The 25,212-nt window shown below is 39.6% G+C and overlaps 1 protein-coding gene across 6 annotated transcripts; it reads left to right on the plus strand.

Moving 5' to 3' along the window:
- Nucleotides 1-1,772: 1,772 nt before the first annotated feature.
- Nucleotides 1,773-24,509, plus strand: MIER3 (MIER family member 3). 6 transcript variants are annotated; one of them, XM_054184882.1, is made up of 13 exons: nt 1,773-1,986; nt 2,738-2,762; nt 4,723-4,868; nt 6,810-6,944; nt 8,369-8,489; nt 10,668-10,753; nt 10,946-11,018; nt 13,454-13,605; nt 14,061-14,142; nt 18,042-18,133; nt 20,024-20,151; nt 20,338-20,483; nt 20,569-24,509. In XM_054184882.1, the coding sequence occupies exons 1-13, from the start codon at nt 1,978-1,980 to the stop codon at nt 21,024-21,026; spliced, it is 1,653 nt and encodes a 550-aa protein (XP_054040857.1). In that variant the 5' UTR covers nt 1,773-1,977; the 3' UTR covers nt 21,027-24,509. The 6 variants fall into 6 exon arrangements, with proteins under 6 accessions (XP_054040857.1, XP_054040856.1, XP_054040858.1 ...); XM_054184881.1 differs by having other exon boundaries at nt 1,774-1,986; nt 18,039-18,133; XM_054184884.1 differs by lacking the exons at nt 1,773-1,986; nt 2,738-2,762 and adding exons at nt 5,919-6,054; nt 6,447-6,510 and having other exon boundaries at nt 18,039-18,133.
- Nucleotides 24,510-25,212: the final 703 nt, after the last annotated feature.

The raw sequence follows: 25,212 nt of genomic DNA on the forward strand, positions 1-25,212 counted from the left end.
TCTGCCCCAAGCTCAGTATAAAAGCTGAGGGATCAAAGGATCAGCCTCTTTCTTCAATGGCCGACATCTGAGGAGGACTCACTCTGTTCATCTGCCTTTGGTCCCAGTCCATATGTTCCTGAATCCAGATCTGGAGTTCAGTTCCCATCCATCTCTAAGTCCAGTCTGGGACTTTTCCGATACCCGACATGATCTCATCCTCAGAGCTCAATGCAGGTTGTATATATTTCATTATTTTCTTATTAATAGTATTATATTTTCTTTTTATTATTTCATTATTAGTATTTTATTAAAGTAGTTTAGTTTCTTTTCAACTTGTAAGTCTCTGTCTTATTTTCTCTCTGTCATTCTCTGAAAGGAGACAGGTTGGGGAGAGCATCTGTTGTTTCCATGGCCAGTCCAGCCCGAACCTCAACACTACTGCACCTGAGTGCTGCTGTGACACACACCACCCCCCAGCAGAGCAATAGCCAATAGAGCAAGTACGGCAGACACTGTTTTGGCCAGAAGCATAAACATGTGACTCCATGTCCTGGCTTAAGTCTTCTAACACTTGGAAAAATTGCACTCTTAGAAGACTTTAGTGTCTGAATTTGTGAAAATACTTACTTTGTAGCCAGTTATGGTATATGGGTTTCCAGGTCTCGGTGCTTTCAAGCCTTGCCAGGTACAGGGATGAGGAGGAGCAAGACCCGGGCACTTGACCTAAGCTGGCCAACGGGACTATTTCACCCCATGAACATCACATTCAATATAAAGTAGGAAGTTTGCTGGGAAGTCCTCTGTCTCCCTTGATGGCAGCGGTCCAGAGAGCTCCTTGCCCTGGTGCCGGACCCCTGAGCCCTTCCCTTCCTCCCAAAGTTGCAGCACCTGCCGTGTCCCACATTTGCTGTCCGTTGCGGGGAGTGCACAGCTTCTACTGATAGAATGGGCTGGGTATGATCCTTGTGCATTTTATATTGGTGTCGGGATCAATACTGGTTCTTTAGGGTTATTAATGTTAATTATCTAGTCTAATTCTATTAAACCTGTTTATATTTCAACCCTCAGGTTTCCTTGTTTTTCCCAGTTCCCCTTCTGGGGTGGGGAGGCGTCAGAGTGATAGCATAATTGTCTCAATGACAATAAATTGTGTGGGTTTCTCAAACCATAACACTCCAAAATTAAAAGCATGTGTCTTTATAGCCCGGGATGAAGAAATCAAGCTGAAGATGTTCCAATTCCTGCTTCATGTGTACTAGGACAAGAAAATACCACTAAAAAATGGAACAGATACTACTTGCATGTGAAACACCTCAACTTTTAGACAGAAAAACGCAGTGCAAATGCCACTTTCTCCTAAGTCACAGCAGGCAGCCAGCAACGGGGAGGTCTGAAGGCTTTGACATTTCCTTGCCTGCTCGGGACAGCTGGGTGCTGGTGTGGCTGCCGGCCTTGCTCCTCCACACCGCCACCGACCGAAGCCCAGGTGGCACGGACGGGTACGGCCCGCTCCCGGGACAGGGCGGCAAAGCCCCGGGGCAGCCAGCGACGGGCCGACCCCGGCGGGGGGTGTCGGCCTCGCGCGGTCTCCAGCCGACCTGGGGGTCCCTGCGGCAGCACGGCGAGTGCCCCGCCGCGGGGCGGGCAGCCTCTGCCGGCACCGGCTTCCCCGGGAGGGGCGGGTGGAGGGCGGTGGCCGGCGCCGCGCCCCTCCGGGCCCGGGTTCGGCGGCGAGCGCCCTCTCCGGGCGGGGCACGGCGGGCCCGGGCGGGCGGAGCGCCCTCGCCGGCCGGGGCGGGAGGCCGCGGTGCCGGCGGAGGTGGGGTCCCGTCGCTGCCCCTGCCCCGGCGCCGCCTCCTCCGCCCCAGCCCGGTCCCGCCGGCCCCTCCGCTCCCTCCCCGGCCGGCTCCGGCTGGGGTTCGGCGGCTGCCATTGGCTTAGCGGCCCCATCCGGGCACTCGGCGCAGCGCTGCTCCTCAGCCCGATCGTCCCAATATGGCGGAGGTGAGCGGGGAAAGCGGGCTGGGGCGCCGGGGTTCGGCCGGCTCCCCGGGGGGCCCCACCGGCGGCAGACCCCCCGCGCCCGCCTCCACATCCCCGTAAGGCGCCTCCGGGGCGGCCCGGGGCGGGGGGAGGGGGGGCGGCCGGCGGAGCCACCGGGGCAGCGGGAGCCTGCGCGACTAGGCCGCACGGCGGGCGCCGCGCAGCGCGGGTGCCGGGTTCGCAGCCCGCCGGCGGCCGACAGGCCGCGACCGGGCGCGGAGGGGGGCGCGGTCGGCGGGCCGGGCCCCGGGGGACGCGGGCCGGGCCGGGCCGGGCCGGGCCGGTGTCGGCGGGGTCGCCGCAGCACGGGCGATGGAGGAACGCCCGGCGGGAGGGAGGAGGAGCGAGCCCCGGGCTGGGAGTCGGGGAGAGGCGGCGGCCGGTCCGGCTGCCTCCGCCGTTGCCTGCCCCTGTCACGTCCCGCCCGGGCCGGGCCGGGGGGAACCGGAGCGCCGGTGGGGCCGGGCGCGGCTCTCGGGGAGTAGTAGCAGCGGAGGAGGAGGGAAGGAGAGCGGCCGGCGGAGAGGGAGGGAGGGAAGGAGGGATGGGAGCGGGTGAAGGGGATGGAGGGGCCAACAGGGCGGGACGCAGGGGCCGCGGCCGGCGGGGAGCGGCGCCGAGGGGGGCGGTGGGGGAAGGTGGAATGATGGCCCCTGCCCGCTGCCGGGCCAGAGGGAGCCCGCTCTCACCTCGCTCTCTCTTCTCCCCGCAGGCTTCTTTTGGGAGTTCGAGCCCAGGTTCGTCCTCGCCCACTGTCGGCACCCGGCCCGCCGCCCTCTCTTTCCTCCCCTTTCCTAAATTCGTCCCCTCGTAGCTCTCCTAGTGCTTCATGTGCACGCAGTTAGACGCCTGCCAGATTTTTAGGAGGAGATGCGCGCTGTGGCGCCTTTCCCTTAACGCCGGTGGCAGTTAGTAGTTGTCCGCTCGGAACCCAAAATGAAAACAAAGTTTCATAGCACTTTTAAATCAGCATCTCAGTAAAGCCATTGTAGCCTGGAGAGAGACTGTTTCTCTTGTTGCTGATAACTACAGGCTTGTGTAAATTTTTGGCTTCTTGGTAATAACAGAAAATGTTTAAAAACATAATGATAAGTAATTTTTAAGGCTTTAACTGCCATTAAGGTTCTTTGGAATACTTTACACAAGCACGCATAGTTAACATCAGCAGGCCTACTCTCGTAGAAGTTCTTGCGGAGTGTATTTGCCTCTGTGTACCTGCGTTCTGCATTGGCTGTTTGTCCTCTTTTTTAACTACGCTTATGAAATTTATTGAGCTTGTATTTTTGAATATGGGTTTAAATATTTTAAATGGGATATTGAGCATTCAGAGCTACTATAGAAATGGGACTTTTTTATCTAAAGTCTGTGAGTGGAATAGAACTTCCACTTGAGTTACTCAAATGTAAAATGAGGTAGAATCGCTATTAGAAGTAATCATCTTGAGCATACATATATAAAATATATATTAGATTAAGGCAGCTGACACTTCCTTAAAACTGGGTCAGGGTGTGATGGCCAACAGCAGGGAAATTCAACATGTAACGTCGTTATTGTAATTGGAGTAGTGTTATCAGCTATACTGAAAGTTCCATGAGACCATAATATGAATAGCATGTGGATAGAAAGCGTTTTAGGCCTGAATGTTCACTACAGTATGATATTATGAACTTTCACAGTATTGTCTTAAACAAGATAAACAAAGTTTACTTTAATTACCTGCATATAAAGAATGAAGACTTAGCATAATTGCTGAGAAATTAGTTAGATGCCTTAAGACTCAGAAGTGTTAGTATAAACTACAGTCTCTTCCAAGGCTGGAAGCAGTGCAAAGAGGGATGCTGCTTTATTTTTTTGAAGTGGATTGAAAATTTGTAGCTATTTCCTTCAAAACTTCCAAATAAGTTCTTACATGGAAATAATTTTTAACAAACCTTTTATTTGCGGCTTGTAAGCCAAGGATTGCAACAGAGCACTAGTATGTAAGGACTAGAAGGCGAAACCAGAAGTGGAAGGCAAATATCCGAGTCCATTTCTTTTCTCCATCCTGAAAGCCGTAGGAAAGTGCACATTAAAGAACAAAACAACCCTGTAATTCGGTGATTTTCATTGTAGAACACGGACTTTGTGGTGCAAGATATTTGCGTCTTTAAAAATCCCATCTTTAAAAGGTCCATCTGTAAGGCTAAACTAATCTGAAGTGAGTCTTGTTTATTTTGCTCTCAGTAGGAAGCTGATCCATAACCCGTTGTCTGTTTACCAGTGAAGAACTATGCATGTTACCATATAAATTACATACATAGAATCAGAGTCTATAAATTACGGTCTTGCAGTATCTGAAATTTTGTGACTTGTATATTTGTACCTTAATGATGATTTCAAGGATGTTTTGAACAGCCTTACTCAGTAAAATATTAATTTGGAATTGTACTTTCTGAAACTTTGTTTTAGTACTTTAGGTACTTCTCCCAAGTGCCCTATACTGCAAGAGAGAAAATTGCACCTATTATTTACAAATATGAAAAGGGAAGACCAGCTAAAACAGCTGAATTTATCAACTAGTTAGGTATTTGTTCCAGTTATTCCGTTAAGAATTCTGACCGTGTATGTAAAAGAATTCATGCAACTGTATTTTTTTCTGTGATGTAATTTCATATATTGGTGTAGAAAAAAGTGACTCAAATTAGGTGTTTTTGATAGTTGGCTCTTTATCGTCTGAGGATCATGACTTTGACCCATCTGCTGAAATGCTGGTACATGATTATGATGATGAACGAACTCTTGAAGAAGAGGAAATGATGGAAGAAAGCAAAAATTTCAGCTCTGAAATTGAAGATTTAGAAAAGGTAAGAGCGACTCGCACTCTCAATAAATGTCCGTACATGTTGTAACTTTTCTAGTGAAAAGGACACTTAACCAGTTCCTCAGTTTGTATTGTATAATGCAGTTTCCTGCAACGTGCCTTTGCAGCGTGTTTAAAAAAAGAAAAGAAAATCAGGTTTGATAAGGATATAGCAGTGCATCCTCACAAAAAGGCTGAACTTAGCTTCTCAAAGACATTAGTGTTATGTTCAGTTCGTGTTTTCTTTGTCATTTAGCAGTCTTTTCACTTCAGTAAAGAAATCACTGAAGCAGGTTTTAGAGTCCTACCATCTAATATCACTCACCACTTCTCACTTTTGTAAGTTAGATATAAGTTGAAACTGTACATTTTGCATACATTTGTTAAGTGACAGCTATCTGTATTTCATTCTGTTGGTCAGGTTTTGCTTTTCCAATGTGCAAACAAACAGTGCTGTTTTAGGCGTGATGGATCACATTCATTTGCTCTGTAAATGGTAGTTCTGTGTCTTGAGTTTCATCAGTTTGGCATTCGGTGGGTGTACAAAATGACCAGCATGCTCCTTGGCTTTTTCTATTCCATTTTACACTCTTTAATTACGTGTTTTTCCTATTTACACTTCTTGTTCATCTGTGGCAGTGCATCACCCATTTTAAACGCCTGCTGAATGCTGAACATCCACAAATTGATGCTGCTTCCATTACTGTTCAGTGACCCACTTACACCACTCAGCATAACTGCAGATTTTGGTCAACAGAGTTCCAGAAAGGTGTAATTTTTAGCATCAGATATGAGGCTGTGTTTTTATAGTCCATGTGAAAACAGATTTTCTGAATGTGAAGTTGGCAGTGTTTACACTCCTGATTATTTTTTTTTTCTTGTCCTGCTACCTTTACGTTTTCGCTGATTATGAACTTGCAATTACAATAGCGAAGCAGCTAGCCAAGGCTGGTTGTTAAAATGGACTTGTTATTCCACAAAATTCTCTTATTGCTTCTATAATAGAAGGAAGAAGAACTGAGAGCTGCTCATCTTTAACGCTTTATTACTTTAGGTCCCGATCCTGGAAAGACTTGGACATGAGTTTACGTTTACCCATTATGAAAAGTCTTTGCAGGACCAAGACCTTAGCTGACTAAAGAAAACAAGTAATTTAATCAGTGTATGAGTTCAACAAGAAATTTTGAAAGGTAATATAACTTTGAAAGGTATAAATATTGGAAAGTATTTTTAATATCTTGATAGCTTGAATCAGGTAACTAAAAAATTCCTCACTGTTTATTGTTTTATTGATTGTACTAGGATGCAAGTGTGAGGATGCTGACTAAAATAATTTGATCAAAAACTCTTGGAAAAACAAAGTTATAAATCAAGCCTCTCTCTTGGTTTTTGCCTTCTGTATCATTAGTTGTCTTTCTCCCATTATCTTGTCAATGGTCATAAAATTTATTGTGTGGGAGATGGGAAAGGAGGGCTTGAAAGTTGTTATATTTGTTCACTTTTGTGGGGGTTTGCAGCGCACTTGCAGGTGTAACTGTGTAGGACCAAAGTCTTCAAGTTTTTCTGCATTTTTCTCTTGTAGGGGGTTGTTAATGTTCCTAGGATATCTTCTGTCTCGAGGAATTACAGCCAAATCATGCTCTACAGTATGAATCAGATAAGGAGCAAATTTTTAATAATTACTCTTTAGTTCCATCCAGTAAACACTTTTCTTCAGTAGCTTGATGGGACTTCACTATATGCCAAGAGACATGGTTATGAATTATTTCAGTCCTATGCTTGAAAATATTTTAAATCTTTTATCAATATTCCTGTTTTCAATTAAGTTTTTTTTGGTTTATTTTTTTGCTTTTGTTCTTCAAAAATATGTTTTATCCTTTTAGGCCTGAACTGTTTACAAGTATTTGGCAATATGTTGAAATGTTTGTAAATCCTCTTGTATTAGGAAGGAAACATGCCATTGGAAGATTTACTGGCATTCTATGGCTACGAACCCACGATTTCAGTTATGGCAGGTTCCAGTGCGGATAGCTCTCCAAGTGAACTTGCAGATGAACTTCCAGATATGACTCTAGATAAAGTAAGTCAGAATTGTTTTCTCCTGTATTACGGTTTAAAAGCAGAAATCCAAGTGACCTTAAATTATATTTCACTATCTCTTGATATTACAAAATAAGTGTCTTTGTTAATTTCAATACACAGTATTATTCTGAATTCATTCTTTTTCGAGGATATTGAGGATCTGATTCTAACTAATCACATTTACAAATGCATAGCAACTTCAATGGCACTGTGTTACTACAAATGAGAAATGAGTAAGTTAACAGTTCTTCTAAAACACATCCAGAGAACTTGAAATAGGTTGGGTTTTTTTTTCCAGTAGCAGTGGGGTTTTTTGATATATGCAATGTCCAAAAATTATAATTCCTGCTTCCAACACATATGTCAAGTATCAAAAATACACTCCTGAATGCTGTGGAATGTTGCTTTCAAATGCATATCATTTGGAAAGGTCTTAACTTTGGAGAGTGAGAGATTGTTTTATGTACAGTGACTATATGTGTTGCATTACTGATGTAAAAACCTGGAACTCCAGGTTTTGTCACTTGCAGCTAACTTTGAATTCTGAGATTTTAATCTGATTTTTGGCTATAAAGCATATGCAGCTAGTAGTTTAGATTATAAAGTATGTAGGTAGTAAGTAAATGTCTTTTTTTTTTTTTTTTTTAAACTTTCTGTGAGTATGATGTAATGGTAAACTCCACAGAAAGTAGGCTATAATGATGGCTCTGCACATCTGATTCTCATTAGGATTCACAATTGTGTTGAGGCTACAAAAATGTAGCCAGCTTGTTGTCTAATACAGTTCTTTCCCTTCCTAACCTCTAATACAGAGGGGTTCAAACATGTCTGCTAGTGGAGGAAGGGTGCTTTTTCTTTCTTTCTTTCTTTCTTTCTTTTTTAACCTACAGAAACATTATTTTTTTGTGTTTTGGGAAGGTAAAGGTTGTCTATTTTCTGCAACTGTCCTCTCAGCAAAAGTCTATAAAACTGCCTGGTGCTTTTTTTTCTTTTTTTTCTGCCCCCCTCCTCCCCGAGTTTAAGGGGTAGCAACCTTTTAAAGCTTTGGTATATCTGTGATGCAAAGAATGACAGAATTCTAAAGTTTTGAGGCAGTTTCCGCTCACGTTTTTCATTGGAAGCAGTTGGAAGAACATTTGAGATTGATGCTTGCAGAAGTTGTATCTTGTGTGTTTATTTTAATAGAAGACAAAGGGGAAGTGAACTCCTGTGTTCAACTCTGAAACAAATGGTTATATTTGTTCTTAGATTTAGGAGGAGTAAACTAGCTTTTTAATTAACAGATTATGGTCTGCTAAATTTATTTATGGTAAAATAATTTATTTTAATTAACGAGACTTACAGTTTGCTGGATCTAAATGCTCAGCAGTCTATACTTAATAGTCAGTCTGAGGTGGTATTTTTTTTATTTTAATGATACAGGAGGAAATCGCTAAAGACCTCTTGTCGGGTGATGATGAAGAAACTCAGTCCTCTGCTGATGACTTGACCCCATCAGTTACTTCCCATGAGGCTACTGACTTCTTTCCTCGGCCATTAAGATGTAGGAAACCAACTTTTATGATAGTACTCAAAAAGTTTCAGCGTTATATATAGCTTCCTAGCTTAAAATACCAAAATCGCAGAGTAGTGCTGACTTCACTGAGAATTGAGAAACAGTGCTTTCCAGGATGTTGTACGTGAATGTTGTCTTTGGTTGATATTACTGATTACCTGAAAGACTTATATTTGGTGTTGTGCTCAAAGCACAAGTAAAATTAATTACAAATACAGTAACTTCATAATTAATAGTTAATGTGGTATTGAGGAATACCCTTCATGATTTTCAATATGTTAGTGAATCACATGAACATGTAGCCCATTCTTTTAAATTAGTGTTTCTCTACTAAAATTTTTGCTGCTGCTTTTAAGCCAGTGACAACTGCGTGCACCCCGTACATGTGAACTGGGATGCGGTTTCTTTGTGATCATGTTCCTTCACACATTCATCATTTTTCCATAGGCCTTCATGGGGTGAACCAAAGTGGTTTTGTATGGGATGAGGCCTATAAACCTATGACCACCAAAATTTCACTACCCATGGAGCTATTATGGGAATGATCTGAGAACCAGTGGTTCAGTTATCCAACCTGGACAAGATATTCCTCAGTGCCTGTTGCAGCTTATTTGTTCACTGGAGTACTAGAGCTAGTTAGAGTGGAGGATTTTTATCACAATTTTAATTTGGCGAGTATCTTAAGCTGTTCCTGGGGGTTTTCATTCTTCTAGAGAAGGGGAATAGTAAAGGGGATGTGCTGCCTTAGTCGTCGGTAATTGTAGCCCTTTACATGCTGCCAATTGTGTAATAAACATAACACATTTTTATTGAAAGAGAGATACAAAACCCTTAAAATTTGTAATGCCCTTCTTTCAGTGAAGCAAACCCCAGGATTGCTGGCACTTAAACATTGCTTGTGAACTGTTAATGAATATCACACTGAAAGTGTGGCAGCTTTATAAAAAAAAAAAATAAATCAGCCCTTCATCTTACTGAAAATTAAGAAACAGTCATCTTTGTTTTCAGCTATCATGGTTTTCTATGAGAATGTTGCTTTCTCTAGTAGTACTTTTGGCTGGACATTTTAGAATCGAACGTCCGCCATTTCAGGGAGGGAGATGTCAGTTCTCTCAGTGCTGTTGGCAGTTTCATCTTTTTTCCCGATCTCTGTCCATTCCTCAGATACTAAGATAACATTAAGTTTTAGATAAACATGTCTAATACATAATATAGGATATTTTATTAAATTCGCATTAATTGGAAAAAATAATTGCCTATGATTATCCAGGCATATTGTTATTTCATGCATTCAGGTTAGCTTCTTGCTTGCTGTTTGTAACAACAAAAAGAGATAGACTGGTGATTGTGGTAATGACTACAGGAGAAGAGCCTCAGTCCATGCAGTCGTGGATATTGTCTCTGATGTTGGTGATTCTGTTTAGTTGTGATGAAGCTAAAATTGCAACCCCGTTTATGAGCATGTTGTTTCTGAAGTTTGAGAATACAAAATAGCTTTAATAGCATCAGAACTGTAGATTCCATTCTGCTGGGGATTATACAGCTATAAAAATAGAATTACTTCAGAACCCAGTACCACAGCACTACAGATTCTAAAATACAAGTTATTCTATGGAGTACTGTATTTAAATTGCTTGGAGTCCAAAAAAAAAAAAAAAGATTGAAGAGGAATAAGCAGTCTTTTGCTGTCTTTTGCATATTCCATTTTGTATAGCTCTCCGGTATCTTCAATTCATGCCGAGGCAGCTTTGAAGGAATCTTTTGAGTGCCCATTAAAACTTCTGATGAAAGGGTTTAGTAGGTAATAAAGACATGCCTTCAACTTTACTTTCTTTGTGATTAACCTGAGTCTAAGTCATAGTCCTGGAAGGTTTTTGTTTTTCTCATATCTTTTCTGCAAGGTACAAGTCTTTATTGAGAAAATTGATGAAGAAAAATGATCTCATTTCCTTTTGACTGTTAGAAATTGTTTCAGTTCTGCAGTGTACAAGTACCAGTGCCTTCAGACTTCACGCTAGTTTGATAGAAATGTAGATCAACAGACTTGCGATGAGTGTCTTCCAGTATAAAAGCAGGTGTTCCTTTCAAAAGTAAAGGGTATCTTTTAGTTCTGTGTTTGAACTGAAAATTCTTCCTAGCTAAAACCAAACTTCTTTGTGTCTGAAGCGAACACTACGTGTGATGGAGATAAGGAATCAGATGGTGAAGACGTAGAGGCAGACAATGGTAATTCATCTGAAGATTTGAGAAAGGTAATAATTATATCTTAAAAAGTTAAAAAAACTTTACTGTTAAGAAAAAGGCATTCAATTTTATAGTACTTATCTGAAATAGTACCTTAATACTGGAATTCTTTGCCAAATGCCAGCTTGTGGCATTTTTAATGCTTCCATACACAAAATACTAAGTTAATAACTTTCTGTATCTTTTCATTACGTCTTCAGGAAATAATGGTTGGTTCACAGTACCAGGCTGAAATTCCACTTTACCTTGGCAGATACAGTGATGATGAAAAGGGTAAGTTCTTCTGACTGTTTTTATTTTATGTTTATACATAGCACTTGATGGAAAAATGTTATTTAAATTTATAAGGTAAATTCAATGGCTTAGCTAAAGTCTCAGAGACCTTAACAAAAAAAAAAGGCACTAGAAAACTGAAGTAACGCAACCACATAATTATATCTCAGAAATGTGATTCTTCAACTTTGGTGGGACGTTCTCAAGAAAACATAGGAGGCTGGATTACAGTGTTAATTCTGAAGTATGTAGTAATATTAAGAGGCAACAAACCGTGGGTCTAGAAGGAAGTATTTTCATGTGAGTATCATAACTGGGCTATGAGCATGTAACTTAGTTTACACTGAAGATCTTCAAAACAGTATTTTTCTTTGCTTATTTTGTGGCAAGCACAACAGTGTGGATTACAAAATGAATATGGAAAACAAAGCAATAAACGGTTTTAAATTTCCATAGCATGACTAGAAGATGTAGGTCTCAAGGCACACTGTCTTTTTAAAAATACGATGTTTTAAGTATGATGTTATTCCAGTGTAAATTTTGGTTAAAAACGGCAATTGTGCTAGAGTAAAAAAAAAAAAGAACTTAATAGAGTTTTATTTTGTATCTTTAGAAACCTTCATTGTGAGAAAAGTATAGCACATATAGCTATGGAATTCAAAAAGGAAGTAATGAAAGAAATTTGCTCATGGGTGGACATCTGTGAAATTAAGGAACAATTTGGGGGATCTGTTAATAAATGAAGGGCATTCGGTTCTTTTCTGTAAATTTTCAACATTCTGTAACTTCTATGTGAACTGTAATATTTCATAGGAATACTATTCTAACAAAGTATATCAAGTCTTCTCATTATCAGCTGCTTTTTTGAAGAATGATTCTTTGCAGTAGAGAAGAAGAATGTTTGGTATGAATGGAGCTGGAAGCATTAGCGAGTGAACATCTCTTGTGTTGCTTAAGAGATTTAGGGAAGCCTCCTATTTTCTAAGATTCAAGCATGATGCTTATGAGTTGTAAGAAACGGAGGAGTAAGTAACCAGAGAATGACCAGGAAGGGGTTAATCTGACAGCTTTCTGTGGAATGAGCTGGTGCTAGAGAGAACCAGTGACGCTCTTGTCTGGTGGCATGGCCAAGAGCAAAGAGGTAGCTCCCAGACTGGAGAGCCTGAGGAGCTCCTCTTGAGATTATCAGCCAGGGACTCCAGCAAAAAGTGGTGGGTTGTCTTGGTGGGTAAGGGAGGTCGAAGCTGAGCGTCAGCAGTGCTTGGGAGAGGTTGGACCTGGCTGTAGGGGTGTATCATTCTGTGAAAGCCTCCTCTGTACCCCCTGAAGAGCTTCTGACGGCAAACGGGCTTCTATGTCTGCTCTGTAGTCCCAGCTGCCAGAATTTTGCTAGCAGGCAGTTCTGCTCTTCTATAAACCTTACACTTGTAACACGTCTGTTTGAAAGCTTTCTGTGTTTTTAAGCCATAACAGAACTTTCAGAGATGTAATTTTATTCTTCACCTTAGTTTAATGTTGTTTCCTGCAGTTTTACGAGAGATTTGAGAATCTTCATCCCTTCTACTCTAACAGCCATTATGCTTTTGTGTTTGAATTGAAGAACTCTAATTTTGTATTGCCAAGAGAGTATGTGAAACATTATGTGCAATGTTAATCTCATCTGTTGGTCAGAGTAAAGGATTTAGAGTTTAGTCTAGAATTGAAGCATGTGCACAGACTGACAAAGGTTCAGGCCATGTCTTGCCTATTTCCAATAGATTGTCTTTCAAATAAGCTACTTAAGAGGTGCATATATGATTTCAGTGTACTATGAAGGAGGACTATACATCCTGATTGCTTGTAAAGTATGCAGCGTACAAGTTCTTAACAGCATTCAGTTGTTAGTGAATGGAAAAACAAATTACCACACTGAGACCTACTAGATTCCCGTTCTGTAAGTAATTTTTGGCAAATTTTAGTTGAAAATGTCTCATTAGCCACCTCCTCTTTTTTTTTTTGACATGTAATATTTGAAATATTAAAGCGATATCCTACACTCTTTTACAGTAAACTATAGTTTATTTTTTGAAAACAGCTGAATAAAACTGTGAATGGTTTTGCTAGTTTGTTTATATGAAGATGAAGAATACATACACGTAATTTGACTTGAAGTGTCTAGCTGTCTACAAGCTGCTCCTCTGTAAAGACTCTTCATCTCAAGAGTTCCATCCCTTGCCTCATCCTCATGGAACCTGAATCTCTTCGCCATGCCATACAGCAGAGTCTGTCCCTTAACTGAGGCTTTTGGGGAAAAAGTGAGGTGCAATTTAAAAGTGGCATGATGGTGCTTGATTTGATTACTTCTGCGTTCCTGTTCTGTGTCTTTCTGAAAGAGTTTTTAATGTTACAGCCTTAAAAATGTCACACCTGGTGTTAATGGATTTCTGTTTTAACAGCCTATGAAAATGAAGACCATTTACTTTGGAAACCTGATGTGATCTCAGAAAGTAAAGTTAAAGAATACCTTTTTGAAACCTCCTTAAGAACAGGAAATGAAAAAACGATTGGCAGAATTCCTGAAGGACTACATACGCGGGACAATGAACAAGTATGTTTTATATCCTGTTCCATTTGTGACAGATTGCTTTGTAATTAACGTGTGCTCTCTTTCTGTGCCTTGTATTATAAAGGCAGCAATACTGAATTTCTTTATTTATTTTAATTAGATGTTATTGGGGTCAGGATCTTATTTGTGATTTTAAGCACATGCTTAAAATTACAAGTATTTGAACGTTGGCAGTGTTGTGATCTCTGATGTTTCCGATTGCCATGCTGTTGACAAATCCAGCTTTTTTAATAATTGCATATAATGTTTCACATTTTAATTAAACCTTACCTCAACTTTTGGGTGGTTTTGGTTGCTATTTTAAATTTTTCATCATGTGTAGAGATAAATCCTCTTTTTTTTTACATCATATATGCTCACTGAAAGGCTAGTTTTAGAAGTCTAGATTGGATGTTTGCAAACTTTGACTCTTTCTAAAGACTTTTTCTACTTTATAGGCGCTGTATGAACTTCTTAAAAGTAGCCATAATGTTAAAGAAGCAATTGAGAGATACTGCTCAAATGGAAAGGCATCCCAGGGTAAGAAAGAGTACTTGGTTTTTCCAAAATCTGTGTTTGGAAAAAAAAAAAAAAAAAGAATAAAAAAAAATGTGTAGAAAAACCTTGAGTAGATTGATGAGCACATACCTTTCCATGATGTCTTTAGCACAGATTAGGTGTATTCTGACTTGGGGCCAGTTGGAAATTCCTGCTAGAGGAGTTTGCAACTTGTATAAAGGTTGAGGATCAGCTTTTCCTCGTCCCTTCTTTCCTCCTGGCACAAACTGAGGAGAGGGGTTGGGGGAGTGGTGATTTTGCTCCCATAAGGCTGTTCTCACCCATATTATGGTATCCTTTTGCGATCATGATCAATTAGAATCTTATGACATTTATCCAAAATCAGGAAAACATAGCTGGCTATATAAGTAAGCCCCATTCTATTCTTCACTGTGCTAACATTGTGCTATGCCAGCCCTAAACTGGTTCCACTGTTCCGTAGGTCTTTGGTAGAGCGTGGAGAGCTTTACTTGAGTTAACAGTGGAAAAAAAACTTCCATCTTCTTTGTCCCCAACTTTGTTACTCCCTTAAATGAAAATCAGAGTTCATCCTTTAGCAAAGACAGTTCTTTGTCCTGTGTGTCAACATATGTGTTGCATAAAGCAGAAATGGAGTATAAGCCCTGGTATAAATTGATATTCCGACAGATATTCCCTACACTCAAGTCCAAAGGGAACTTGAGTGTTCACAAATTAGGTGCTGTGCAAGCTAACTACGTAAGGTAAAGCTGAAGGGGACAATAAAGACTATCAGAGCGGTGCTTCATAAAGCTCATGTACAAGAACAGATTGTGTAGTCCTAAATAATAAGGAAGTACCAGTTGCAGGGTTGTATCCCTAAATCCCGCACTTCTCTAGGATTTAGATTCCTGTTTCAAGATTGAAAAATGCCTCTGCCCATTTGTGGTTCAGAGCCCAGAATTCTTTCCTAAGGACTAGTACTTGCACTCCTATTCCCCACTGCATCAAGTCAGATGGGACTTGTTATACCCCCATTAAAAATGGTAAAGAATGACAGTACTGTTGGTGCCTGACTCTTACACTAACCGTTATGCTGTGACCTACTCTACCCACTGAAGTTCACTGCTATTCTCAAGATGAGAATTAAAAATCTGCCACTCCCAAGATAATTTCTTAACAGGGAGACTTTACGTGGAGATCTTTTCTTTTTTGAGGCTTGAGAACTTTGTAGTATGGAGTGCAAAATTAATGGGGTGAGAAAGAAAGAAAATGGCCTTGCAGTGGAATGATTATCGCCTTTATCTGGGAGCAGAAAGGTCTTGGTTCCAGTGTGTGCTTACAGGAATGTTTTGAAATGTGTTTTTTTTTCCCCCATTGGCTTTAAATGTCAGCTAAACAGAAACTTTTTGGATCATCATTGTGAATGTAAGATGCCTGAAATATCCCTTCTTAATTATATACAGACCCAAAGCCATAATCAAGATAGGAAAGCATCAATACTTGAGACAAAAGTGACCTATTCAAATAGTTGGAGCTACTTTGTTTTAAAAGTCTTACTCTTTTTTAAGTGATTTTTTTTTTGTTGTTCTTGTTTGTAAAACTGATTTCCATCTTAGAAACTGCAGGTTTTATCTTTTTTTTTTTTTTAAAAAAGAGAGATTTGCAGTCCCTCCTTAAGAAGTCTGAAAGGGTTATTCATGGGATCTTGAGGAGCAGATGGTTATTGCTTTGTTCCAGACTGCCTGATACCCCTTTTGTTTTTCAAAAGCCTGGATCAGAGTAGGTATAGTCCCAGCCAGTTGGTCCTGTATGGCTATCTGAGGTATGTCTAGCACTAAGGCTTTCCTCTGTGGCTTATTATGCCTCTTTTGTGGGTCTACTATCTCAGCAGGGGCTTTATGAGATGAGGGAAAGTGTCGGGGCTTCTGGGGAGTCTGTCTTACTTGCTGGATCCGTCTGTTGTCTGCGTCAGCTCGGAATCGCCCAGCGGGTGTTGGTTCATCCCACCCCATTCCTCAACGATGATTTACAATGCCATGCATCAAGTCTGCTCAGGTCGGGATGAGTTGGATGCGACGTTGTCCATCCTGACTGTCCTGATGGTTATGTTCTATGTTTTGTCTTATTTTGTCCCTTTTTGCAGGGAGGTATAATTTTAAAATAGCCGGGGTGGGGCTCCCCTTATTACTGGTTTTTTGGCTTTGGGGTCTACAGGGGCAGAGACAAGGTAATCATCACAACGTGCGCTTGTGTTGTTCATAGCCTGAAGGCAGGCTGCTGTTGTATCAGCAGTGAAAAGTTCATTTGATGATCTTATTGATATATCAGTGGGCTCCCTTCTATCCCGAGGGTCTTTCCCTCCTGCCCAATACACTAGTGAGCGGGTAATAGAGTGGGTTCAGTGTTAGGGGATAGTCCCTCATTCAAGAACACTTCTGGTCCCCAAACGCCATCCAGATCTAACATAATCTGGGCCGGGGGCTGGAATTATCATGAGTTCTAGTTTATCCTCTGCCTTTCTGGGTTTTTCTTTTTCCTCCCTTATCTGTTGAAGCAATTGGTCTATTAGCAGAGGTAACAGCATTTCTTGTCGCTTTCTTTGTTCAACCTCATCTTGTAACATTCTCATTTCTTATTCTTCATATTCCTTACACTGATACACATCTCCTAAATACCTCTTCAACATCTTTTATATTATTATTACCTTCTCTTTACCATCTTTCAGATTCCCTTTTCAGATTCAACTATTCTTTTACCTTATTCCAATTACCCTGCTTTTCACACACCCAACCATCTGAAAATTTCAGTGAAGGGTTAATTCCATGCCTCCATAAGTAGTCTGTTACTGAGTCTGTCATCCTGCCAACTACCCTTATTTTTGTCGCAGGTGAATTATTAAGAAAAGTCATCATTAAGGGGTTAAACGAAAAGGTTTTAATAGTGATTAAATGATGAAATGATAATTAATCGATGGTAATTAAATTGTAATTAAGCAATAATTGAATAGTAATTAAACAGTGATTTAACAATGATTTAACAATAATTGATAATTAGGCGGTGGTCAAACACACTACTACTTACTATGCTTCCATTAAGCTATAGCTTGATATATATATATACATGTCGCTAGCATACAATATACTTCTAGGCTTAGCGTGAAGTGTCACCTTGTTGCAGCCAGCAGGGGCTGGGTAAGGGGAGCCTCAGCCCTGAAGGGCAACCTTGTCCCTTCCCTGCTGGAGGGGAGTTGGCCTCTGCGCATCCTGCTGCTCTGCAGGGGAGCTCCATGGGCTCGGGGGGCCTACAGGTACTTCTGGCATAAAGTGACTGACTCACAGTCAGTCACCCCTTTGGTGTGTGTGCAGCTGTGGCGGTTGTAGTTTTGTCTAGTCCCAGCCAGGGACTGACCTCAACCAGGACCGCTTGTCAGTGATGCCTGAATCGAAGTACTGCTCATTCGGTGGGGGGGGGACAGGACAGATGACACCCACCACAACAGGTTGTTCCTTCACTCTTTTTTGCAACCACCACTGTTCTTTGTATCCTATGTAAGAACAAATATTGAGAAAAATTGCCTCACTTATATGTCAGTGGTGCTATCAAACCTTGTTTTTTTGATTAAAAACTTACTAAGAAATGATAAATCTTTTGAATGTCCCTTGCCCTTTTGAGTATCCTTTTATCAAGGATAAAAGATTTCAGAAATCAAACTCTTTAATGAGTCTTTATAAAGAAGAACGTTAGATTTCAAGTAGGATGTCTGTACAGTAGAGGAAAGGAAGTGGATCTAAATAATTGAACTATTAGGTCTTTTGGAATGCATGTGGATATTCATCCGTTAGCAACAAATATTTTATTCTTTGTAAAAGGTTAGTGAGTGCAATCAAGTTTATCATGCTACTTTTGTAATTGTCTAGAAGAGATGACAGCATGGACAGAAGAAGAATGCAGAAGCTTTGAACATGCACTTCTGATTTATGGAAAAGACTTTCATCTCATACAGAAAAACAAGGTTAGTATTTTACAGTTAAATGGAAGAATTGGTAGATGAAACGATGCTGAAAATCTGTAAAAGCAATCACATTTGTCAGAAGCCATGCAGAAGAGTGAAATAAGAACAAACACACTAAAACCAGCTTGGCATTTTTGAGCCAATTTTTCCTCAGACGTCTTTGGAAAAGCTAGACGTTGCAAGATGAGTCAATGTATTATCTGTGAAATCAACTTATGTTGACGTTACTTCCATTTATGCTTTTATATTATAATTTAGCTTAAATGTGTGCCTCTCCTAGAAGTACACTGTTTGCATACCATGGTTGTGGGAGGGGAAAAGGCATCTTTACTTAATTTATTTTTGCCACTAGGAAGGTGTGAGTTTACAGAAACAGGCTTAGCTTTTGTGTTTTCAGAAAGTGTATTCATCCATCAGTATTCTGTTTTCTGGCCAGCAAAGGAGTTCTAATCTTGATCTGGATTGCTTCTGATTGATTCCTGTGTGCCTGAAGAATAGACCCCCTTTTTTTTTTTTTTCTTTTGATTGAAAAGCAACAGTTGACAATATGGATGTTTCCAAATTTCTGTATATCTCCTTTATGCTTTGTTACCACCTTGAAGGCTTTTTTCTTTAGGAGTCTGGTGTTTTTGTTGTATTTCAGCTAAACTTTATAGGGTTGTGGTTGCTGTTCAACAACAGTGAGCTAGTCCTGCTCAATATCTGGTTTAACTAGTTATATTTGGGTGGTTCAGATTTTAGATGAACCTTACCAATTAACAGTAATTCATCAGAGATGCAAAGAAATAATTTTGAAATATTTTTTCCAACATGCGACAAAGTACGTGCATTGATGTATCTGTCACTACGGACCAGACTTTGTCTAAGAAATCCACTGGGTTTTTTTCCAAGTAGGTAAAATGCCAGAGAGTTTAGCGAAAGTTCTGGGATCGAGCATAAGCTGATGTCACTTGTATATGGAAAGTATCAATGAGACAAGATCTAGTGCATGGAGAAATTTAATAAGAGATAGTTCCTTATCACTGTACTGCAAACATTGTAAACTGTGACTTCATATGCTAGCACATGGACATCTGTTCATTTCCTCCCCTGCCTGGTATGTTTGTGTCTAAATTAGCAAGGTTTACTACTACACCCAAGGCATTTTGGATTCGCCTCTGATGTTTCTGTAAGTTTGATTAAGCTCAAGTATAGTTTACTGCCAGACTGTATCTGGGTAGAGTTGTATATTCTATTTGTAAAACTTAAACTGGAACTGTGGGCTGACAATGTTAAATACTTCTGCATCTAAAAACGGATATAGTTGTTAAGAATATAGATAGGAGTAATGACTTCTCCAAGAATCTGACTTCACATAGCAACCTCCACTTTGGAGAAAAAGACAAACAGTTAACATAGATCAAAATGAGTTTTTAGAGTCCTTTATACCTTCTCAACCAAGACTACAGTTTTATTTTGTTGTTTAAGCATTTACTGTTGTGATTATTTGTTGTCAAAGCCTCCAGAGTTCTGGACTTTCCCAAAAGGAATAAGTACCCAGAGTCTTTTCCGCTTCGCTTCTCTTAGGTCATTGCTTTGCTCAGCTTTTCCCATCTTAACAGAGAGTCTATCCTACAGACAGTTTAAAAATTGTTATATATATTTATATATATGAATGCTTCAGATGTAGATACAGTTTCAGTCTAGCTTTAAAGAAGCCAATAAAATATACAGTAGAAAAAATGCAATACTTACTTGATACTGTAGAGCTCTTTGAGGTCTCCTAATGTAATCGTTTTGTTCCAGATGCTAGAACAATAAAACTAACAATATTGCAGGCACAGGAACTGGGGAGATGACAAAATGTAAGTCTTTGCATTAATCTTGTCAATTCTTCTTGCCTTCTTTTAGGTAAGAACCAGAACAGTTGCTGAGTGTGTGGCTTTCTATTACATGTGGAAGAAATCAGAGCGTTACGATTACTTTGCTCAGCAAACAAGATTTGGAAAGAAGAGATATAACCATCATCCAGGAGTTACGTAAGTAAAACGTTCTTGCAATATGTTTTCTGTTGCTACTCATAAATAGAGAAGATTTTTTTTTTTTTCCTTCTGTCATTGCAGTGTAATGCTGCAGTGACTGTGTCAACTGAAATTAAATCCATCATTATTTGTAGGCCGTGTTTTACAGTTAAGTAATACATTATGGATGCAATATTCTTTTAGGGACTACATGGATCGTTTGGTAGATGAAGCAGAAGCCCTTGGTGGAGCAGTGCATTCTTCAGCCTTAACATCTAATAGTCGAACAGAAACCATTCCTGATCAACAACTAAGCATTCTGAACTCTATCACTGCCAATGAGTTGACGGGTAAATTGAGAAAAAAAAACATATCTTTTTGTTGTAACTATGCAAACAACTATTTCATTTGCATTTGTATTCATTTTTATTCCAGCGTTGACAAACAGTGTCGCTACAGTCTGCCACACTTCAGATGTGAACTGCCTGGATGACGCCTTTCCTCCTATGGACAGCTTACCCCGAGCACCAGTTAATCATGTGCCTGTTGGAACAGAAGAGTTGCTTAACTTGCCTAGCAATGGTGAAAGTGATTGTTTTAATTTATTTGAGACTGGCTTTTATCATTCAGAGCTAAACCCAATGAACATGTGCAGTGAGGAGACAGAAAGACCCACGAAGAGATTGAAAATGGGAATTGCTGTCCCAGAATCCTTCATGAATGATGTCTCTGTAAATAACCTTGGTGTGGACTTCGAGAACCACACACACCACATTACCAGTGCCAAAATGGCTGTTTCAGTGGCTGACTTCAGCAGTCTATCTGCAAATGAGACAAATGGTTTTATCAGTACCCACGCTCTTCACCAACATGCAGCCCTTCACTCAGAATGACTCTGGAAAACGGAACAAACAGTGGGTACTTTATGCAGTAGTAGTAAACTTGATGGGAGCTATCAGGTTTGCTTAGTCTTTCACTGGAAGTTTGAACTTTATGACATCAGTGATGTCTTTGTATGTATAGAACTATATCTTGATTTATCAAGAGTAATTTCTTCTTTCAGTCCATAAATGTGGAAATGTCATAGGATGTTTGGCAGAGTTTGGGACTAAGAGAACTCTGTGGTGCAGCTTTAAGCTCTGCTTCAGTTTTTTTAAAGCCTGTAGATGGAGGCCACCATTTCAAAACCAGCACAGAAGTTCTGAACGGATTGGAGTGGCTTTTTAGTCTAAGTTACTTTTGCCGTACCGGATGCAGTGGAATAACAATGTTTACAGGTACCGATCCTGATCCCTGCTCAATGTAGCATTTTATTTTATTTTTTTCTTATAAAGGCAGGGATGGGTTTCTTTAATTTAAACTGCACAAACATACAAGGATGTTTTTTAAATGGAACCTTCTCTCATGTGATACTAAACTAGAGCACTTCAGTTTACAAAACAGCAAGTTCATCTTGGTGGAAGCTAGCACAAGGGACTTGACATGAGTAAAGTGTGAAGACCTATACTTTGATGCTGTTGCAAAATGATAGGCCATGGCTACCTTACACAGAAGTAATTATGCTGCCATAGGTATCTGTGTACTTTAAACTTACTTATTGGCTTAAACAGAGGCGTTTTAGGCTATACTGTATTCGGATGGGGTTTGTCCACGACTTCTTAAGAGTAACGTAATCGTGTACCTTAGCTTTCCTAAGGCAGCTGATGCTGTATAAAGCTACAGTCTGCACAGCTTAGGATTTACCACTAAACAAAACAGTCTACATCTGGAAGACACAGTAAATTGTTTGTAGCACTGCAGTTCGAGGTGTTACAGGTTGGAGGAACTATCTAGTTTATACAGGAATAGTAGAACCTTGAAGTATGTATTTGAAAGTTTTTCTTTAGAGTGGTTTGCATTTACTTGTTTTGGCAAGTCATTGGCTCAAAAATGGCACTTGACTACTTTGGTCAAATAGGAAAGGATGAGTAAAAATGTTTCCCATAAAAGCAACTTTTTAACTTCAGTAAATTTTTTTGTTTTTAACATTGAGTGCAATTTAGCCATCCAGGAACTTTGTCTTGCAAACGTTTGTTCTAATTCTTGCGAGAGAGTCAAAGCAAACAAAGTATTGGCTTGTAACATGTTGTTGTAGCCTACAACTTGCAGGTTTTTTTTATGAGAATCTGAACCTTACTTCAATAGGATTACCCCCTTTCCCTCCATGCTTTTTCTTTGCACTGTTTGTATTACAAATTTAATTGCCACTACTTTGTTTTCATTATTCAAGTGATTAATTTTGCGTTATTGATGTTTGTAATAGTTGCTTCAAGGTTATGCTGGTAATTAGGAAGTAGTAACTTTAATATTTGAAAGGGAAGAGGGTATTTATTACGCATACTGTGAACTGCATTGACAGCCTGAGTTTTGGATGCAGCGTATGGAGTTTTCTTCACAGCATTGTAATGAAGATTGCTTTGAAATGTTTACGCAGTAGCACATTTACCATATTAAAAGCAAATTAGTTTAGCACAGTGGACAAAAGTAGAGATAATGTTGTAATCAGTTCTTAACTTCCACATCTGAAATATGTAATTTTAGTAAGTACACAGTAAGTAACAGATAGCCTTGGCCCTGTGTTGTACTCTGACATTTTTAGCCAAGTTGTCAGCTTCTTGTTGCTGTGTTTTGTGCTGAACTTTGTACCTTGTTTCTTTTGTTTATGAATCAACACATTTTATGTAATTTTGTAAAATACTGGCCATAATCCTCCATTCGTATACATTCAAGTTTATCTATGGGTTTACAGTGAGTGGCTGGTCTGTATAAAAGTGATTATACAAAGATGACTGAATGCTTATACCAGTTGCACTTAAATGAACATGCCCATTCTCATTAGCTGATGCAGTAATATATTCAGTTTATCTATGCATTGCTGGGCTCTTAATGTAGACAGAGACTTGTCTAAGGTTTGGGTTGTCAGCAAGTTGAATGGACACTTTAGTTATTTAATAAAGACTTCTGACCAAAATTGAGAAAACGATATGAGAGAAAAATGAATTCCGGCTAGTCTAATAGATTTTTAAATGTTGATCTTATTTAGCCTGTTGGCTAGCTAGCTGGTATCGTTTACTTTTAATTCCTTGTTAAAATGAGGCAATAATTTGCAAGATTTTGTAAATATGTAAATTCTTCATATCTTTTTAGATATCTATTTCAATATTTTCTGACTACTTCTGTGTATAGGAACATTTTTGTGCATGCTTGATGTGACATTCATAAATTTGTACCACTATGACTTTATCCATGTAAAATAGCTATTTATTGAACTTTTCTTTTTAAAGCTGGACTTAGTTATTTTTCTCTCAGTTTAAACATTTAAATGGAGAACTTGTTACTGTTTATTAAAAGAATTGCGTTTTGAAAGTCAGCATGAAGATAACTGAATTGCAACCACACAAAGAAATTACATAGCCTTGGTTCTTAGACGGTGAAGCACAATTCTTATAACAAACTGTGATGAATTCTTTGTCCTTTGCCACACTTTTTCTTCACACAGACAAACCAAAAAAATCCATAATGGGCAATTGCAGTGTTGGTAAATGTATCCTTTTTATGTACAGGGAACCTGAAGAGGGTAGCTGATTCATTTAGAAGTGTAACTGGTGCTGTGATTATAGCAATACTTTTACGTTGGTTAGTCATAAGTCATCTTCTCATGCTAGGTTTTTGAATGTTTAGTTTTCCTCTTGTCATGGTCCAACTGCTGATTTTACTTGAAGGATGTACAATACTGGTTGAGGAATACTAAATTGTGTACAATTAGGTCAATGAATTGTGCAATGTTTTCCTGGTTTTAATCTTTAAAACTGAGGGTCAAAAATACAGGAAAACTTCAGATCAAGTAGAAATAGTGATACTACTTAATTTAACCAAAGTCTCTAGTGAGTATTTCAACTTTGAATGTAAACTAATGGATAAACTGACCAACAGGGACACTATTTGCCTAGCATTACAAGCACATTCTCTACAGACAGGGAAACTAAATACAGTAATTTATAAAATAATGACAAGGTTACTATTTTTTTTATTCCTATTTTTCATTGAAAGAAGAAGGAAGATGCTATCAATTGTAAAATACAGTAGGAAAGGTTATAGTTCTTCTAATAAAACAGAGATTCCAGTTATTCTCAGTTCAAAGTAAGTACCCTGTGCATAACAACAAATCTAGTGACAATCGGAACATGTTTTAGTATCAGATGTTCAAGAGGAAGTCGCTATTGTTGCATTGGTTTTAATATTTGTACATAAACACTGATTTTTTTGAGCATTATTTTGTATTTGTTGTACTTTAATACCTGGTGTACAGTTCCAGAAATAAATGTCTGGAAACCTTTCTTTACTTGTAAAGCTTTTCATGCATCTGCACTATGTTTGCTATTTCATTTTCAGAAATATTTAGCAGTAACTCTGAAGATGTTTTAAGAACTCCGGGTACCACTAAAGTGCACGCTGCCTAATAGAGGAGAGTGAAAAATGCAGCATGCAGTGATGACGGTAAAATAGGAAGTAAGGATTTCCCTCAAACATTAAAACATTATGGCTTAAATAAATATAGCAAAATCTTAGATGGGCCTTAAACGTTGCTTCAGAGTAACGCATTGCAGTATAACCCAGCATTCAAACTGCACTGTAAGCTGTGGGGAACGCGCTCCTGTTCTCTGATGTAAGAAGCCTCGCCCAAAGCCTTAAATCCATGTCAAGGTAGATTACAAAAATTCTACTCGGCTTAGGCCTTAATGCTGAAGTTAAAACTATTTGAAATGCTTTTTGTCTTGGTTTGCCTTTCCCTCAAGAAAACGAACGCTACTCTTGGACCCTGAAAAGCACTCTATTACTTCTAAGATCTTAACAAACACACCAATTCCGTCAAAGGCCAGAGTTAGTTGGTGCTGTGCCTTCCTAGGCGCAGCGTGCTTGTTTTTCCAATGGCTGGCACAATAAAGCTTCGGGTAAGGAAATAATTAGTTATTTTTTAATTAGATAGGAGTACAAGCTGATGTAATTCTGAACAGCAAAAGTTTTAATTTGCCAAGCAAT

Source organism: Rissa tridactyla, chromosome Z (assembly GCF_028500815.1).
Source record: "Rissa tridactyla isolate bRisTri1 chromosome Z, bRisTri1.patW.cur.20221130, whole genome shotgun sequence".
Taxonomy (NCBI): domain Eukaryota; kingdom Metazoa; phylum Chordata; class Aves; order Charadriiformes; family Laridae; genus Rissa; species Rissa tridactyla.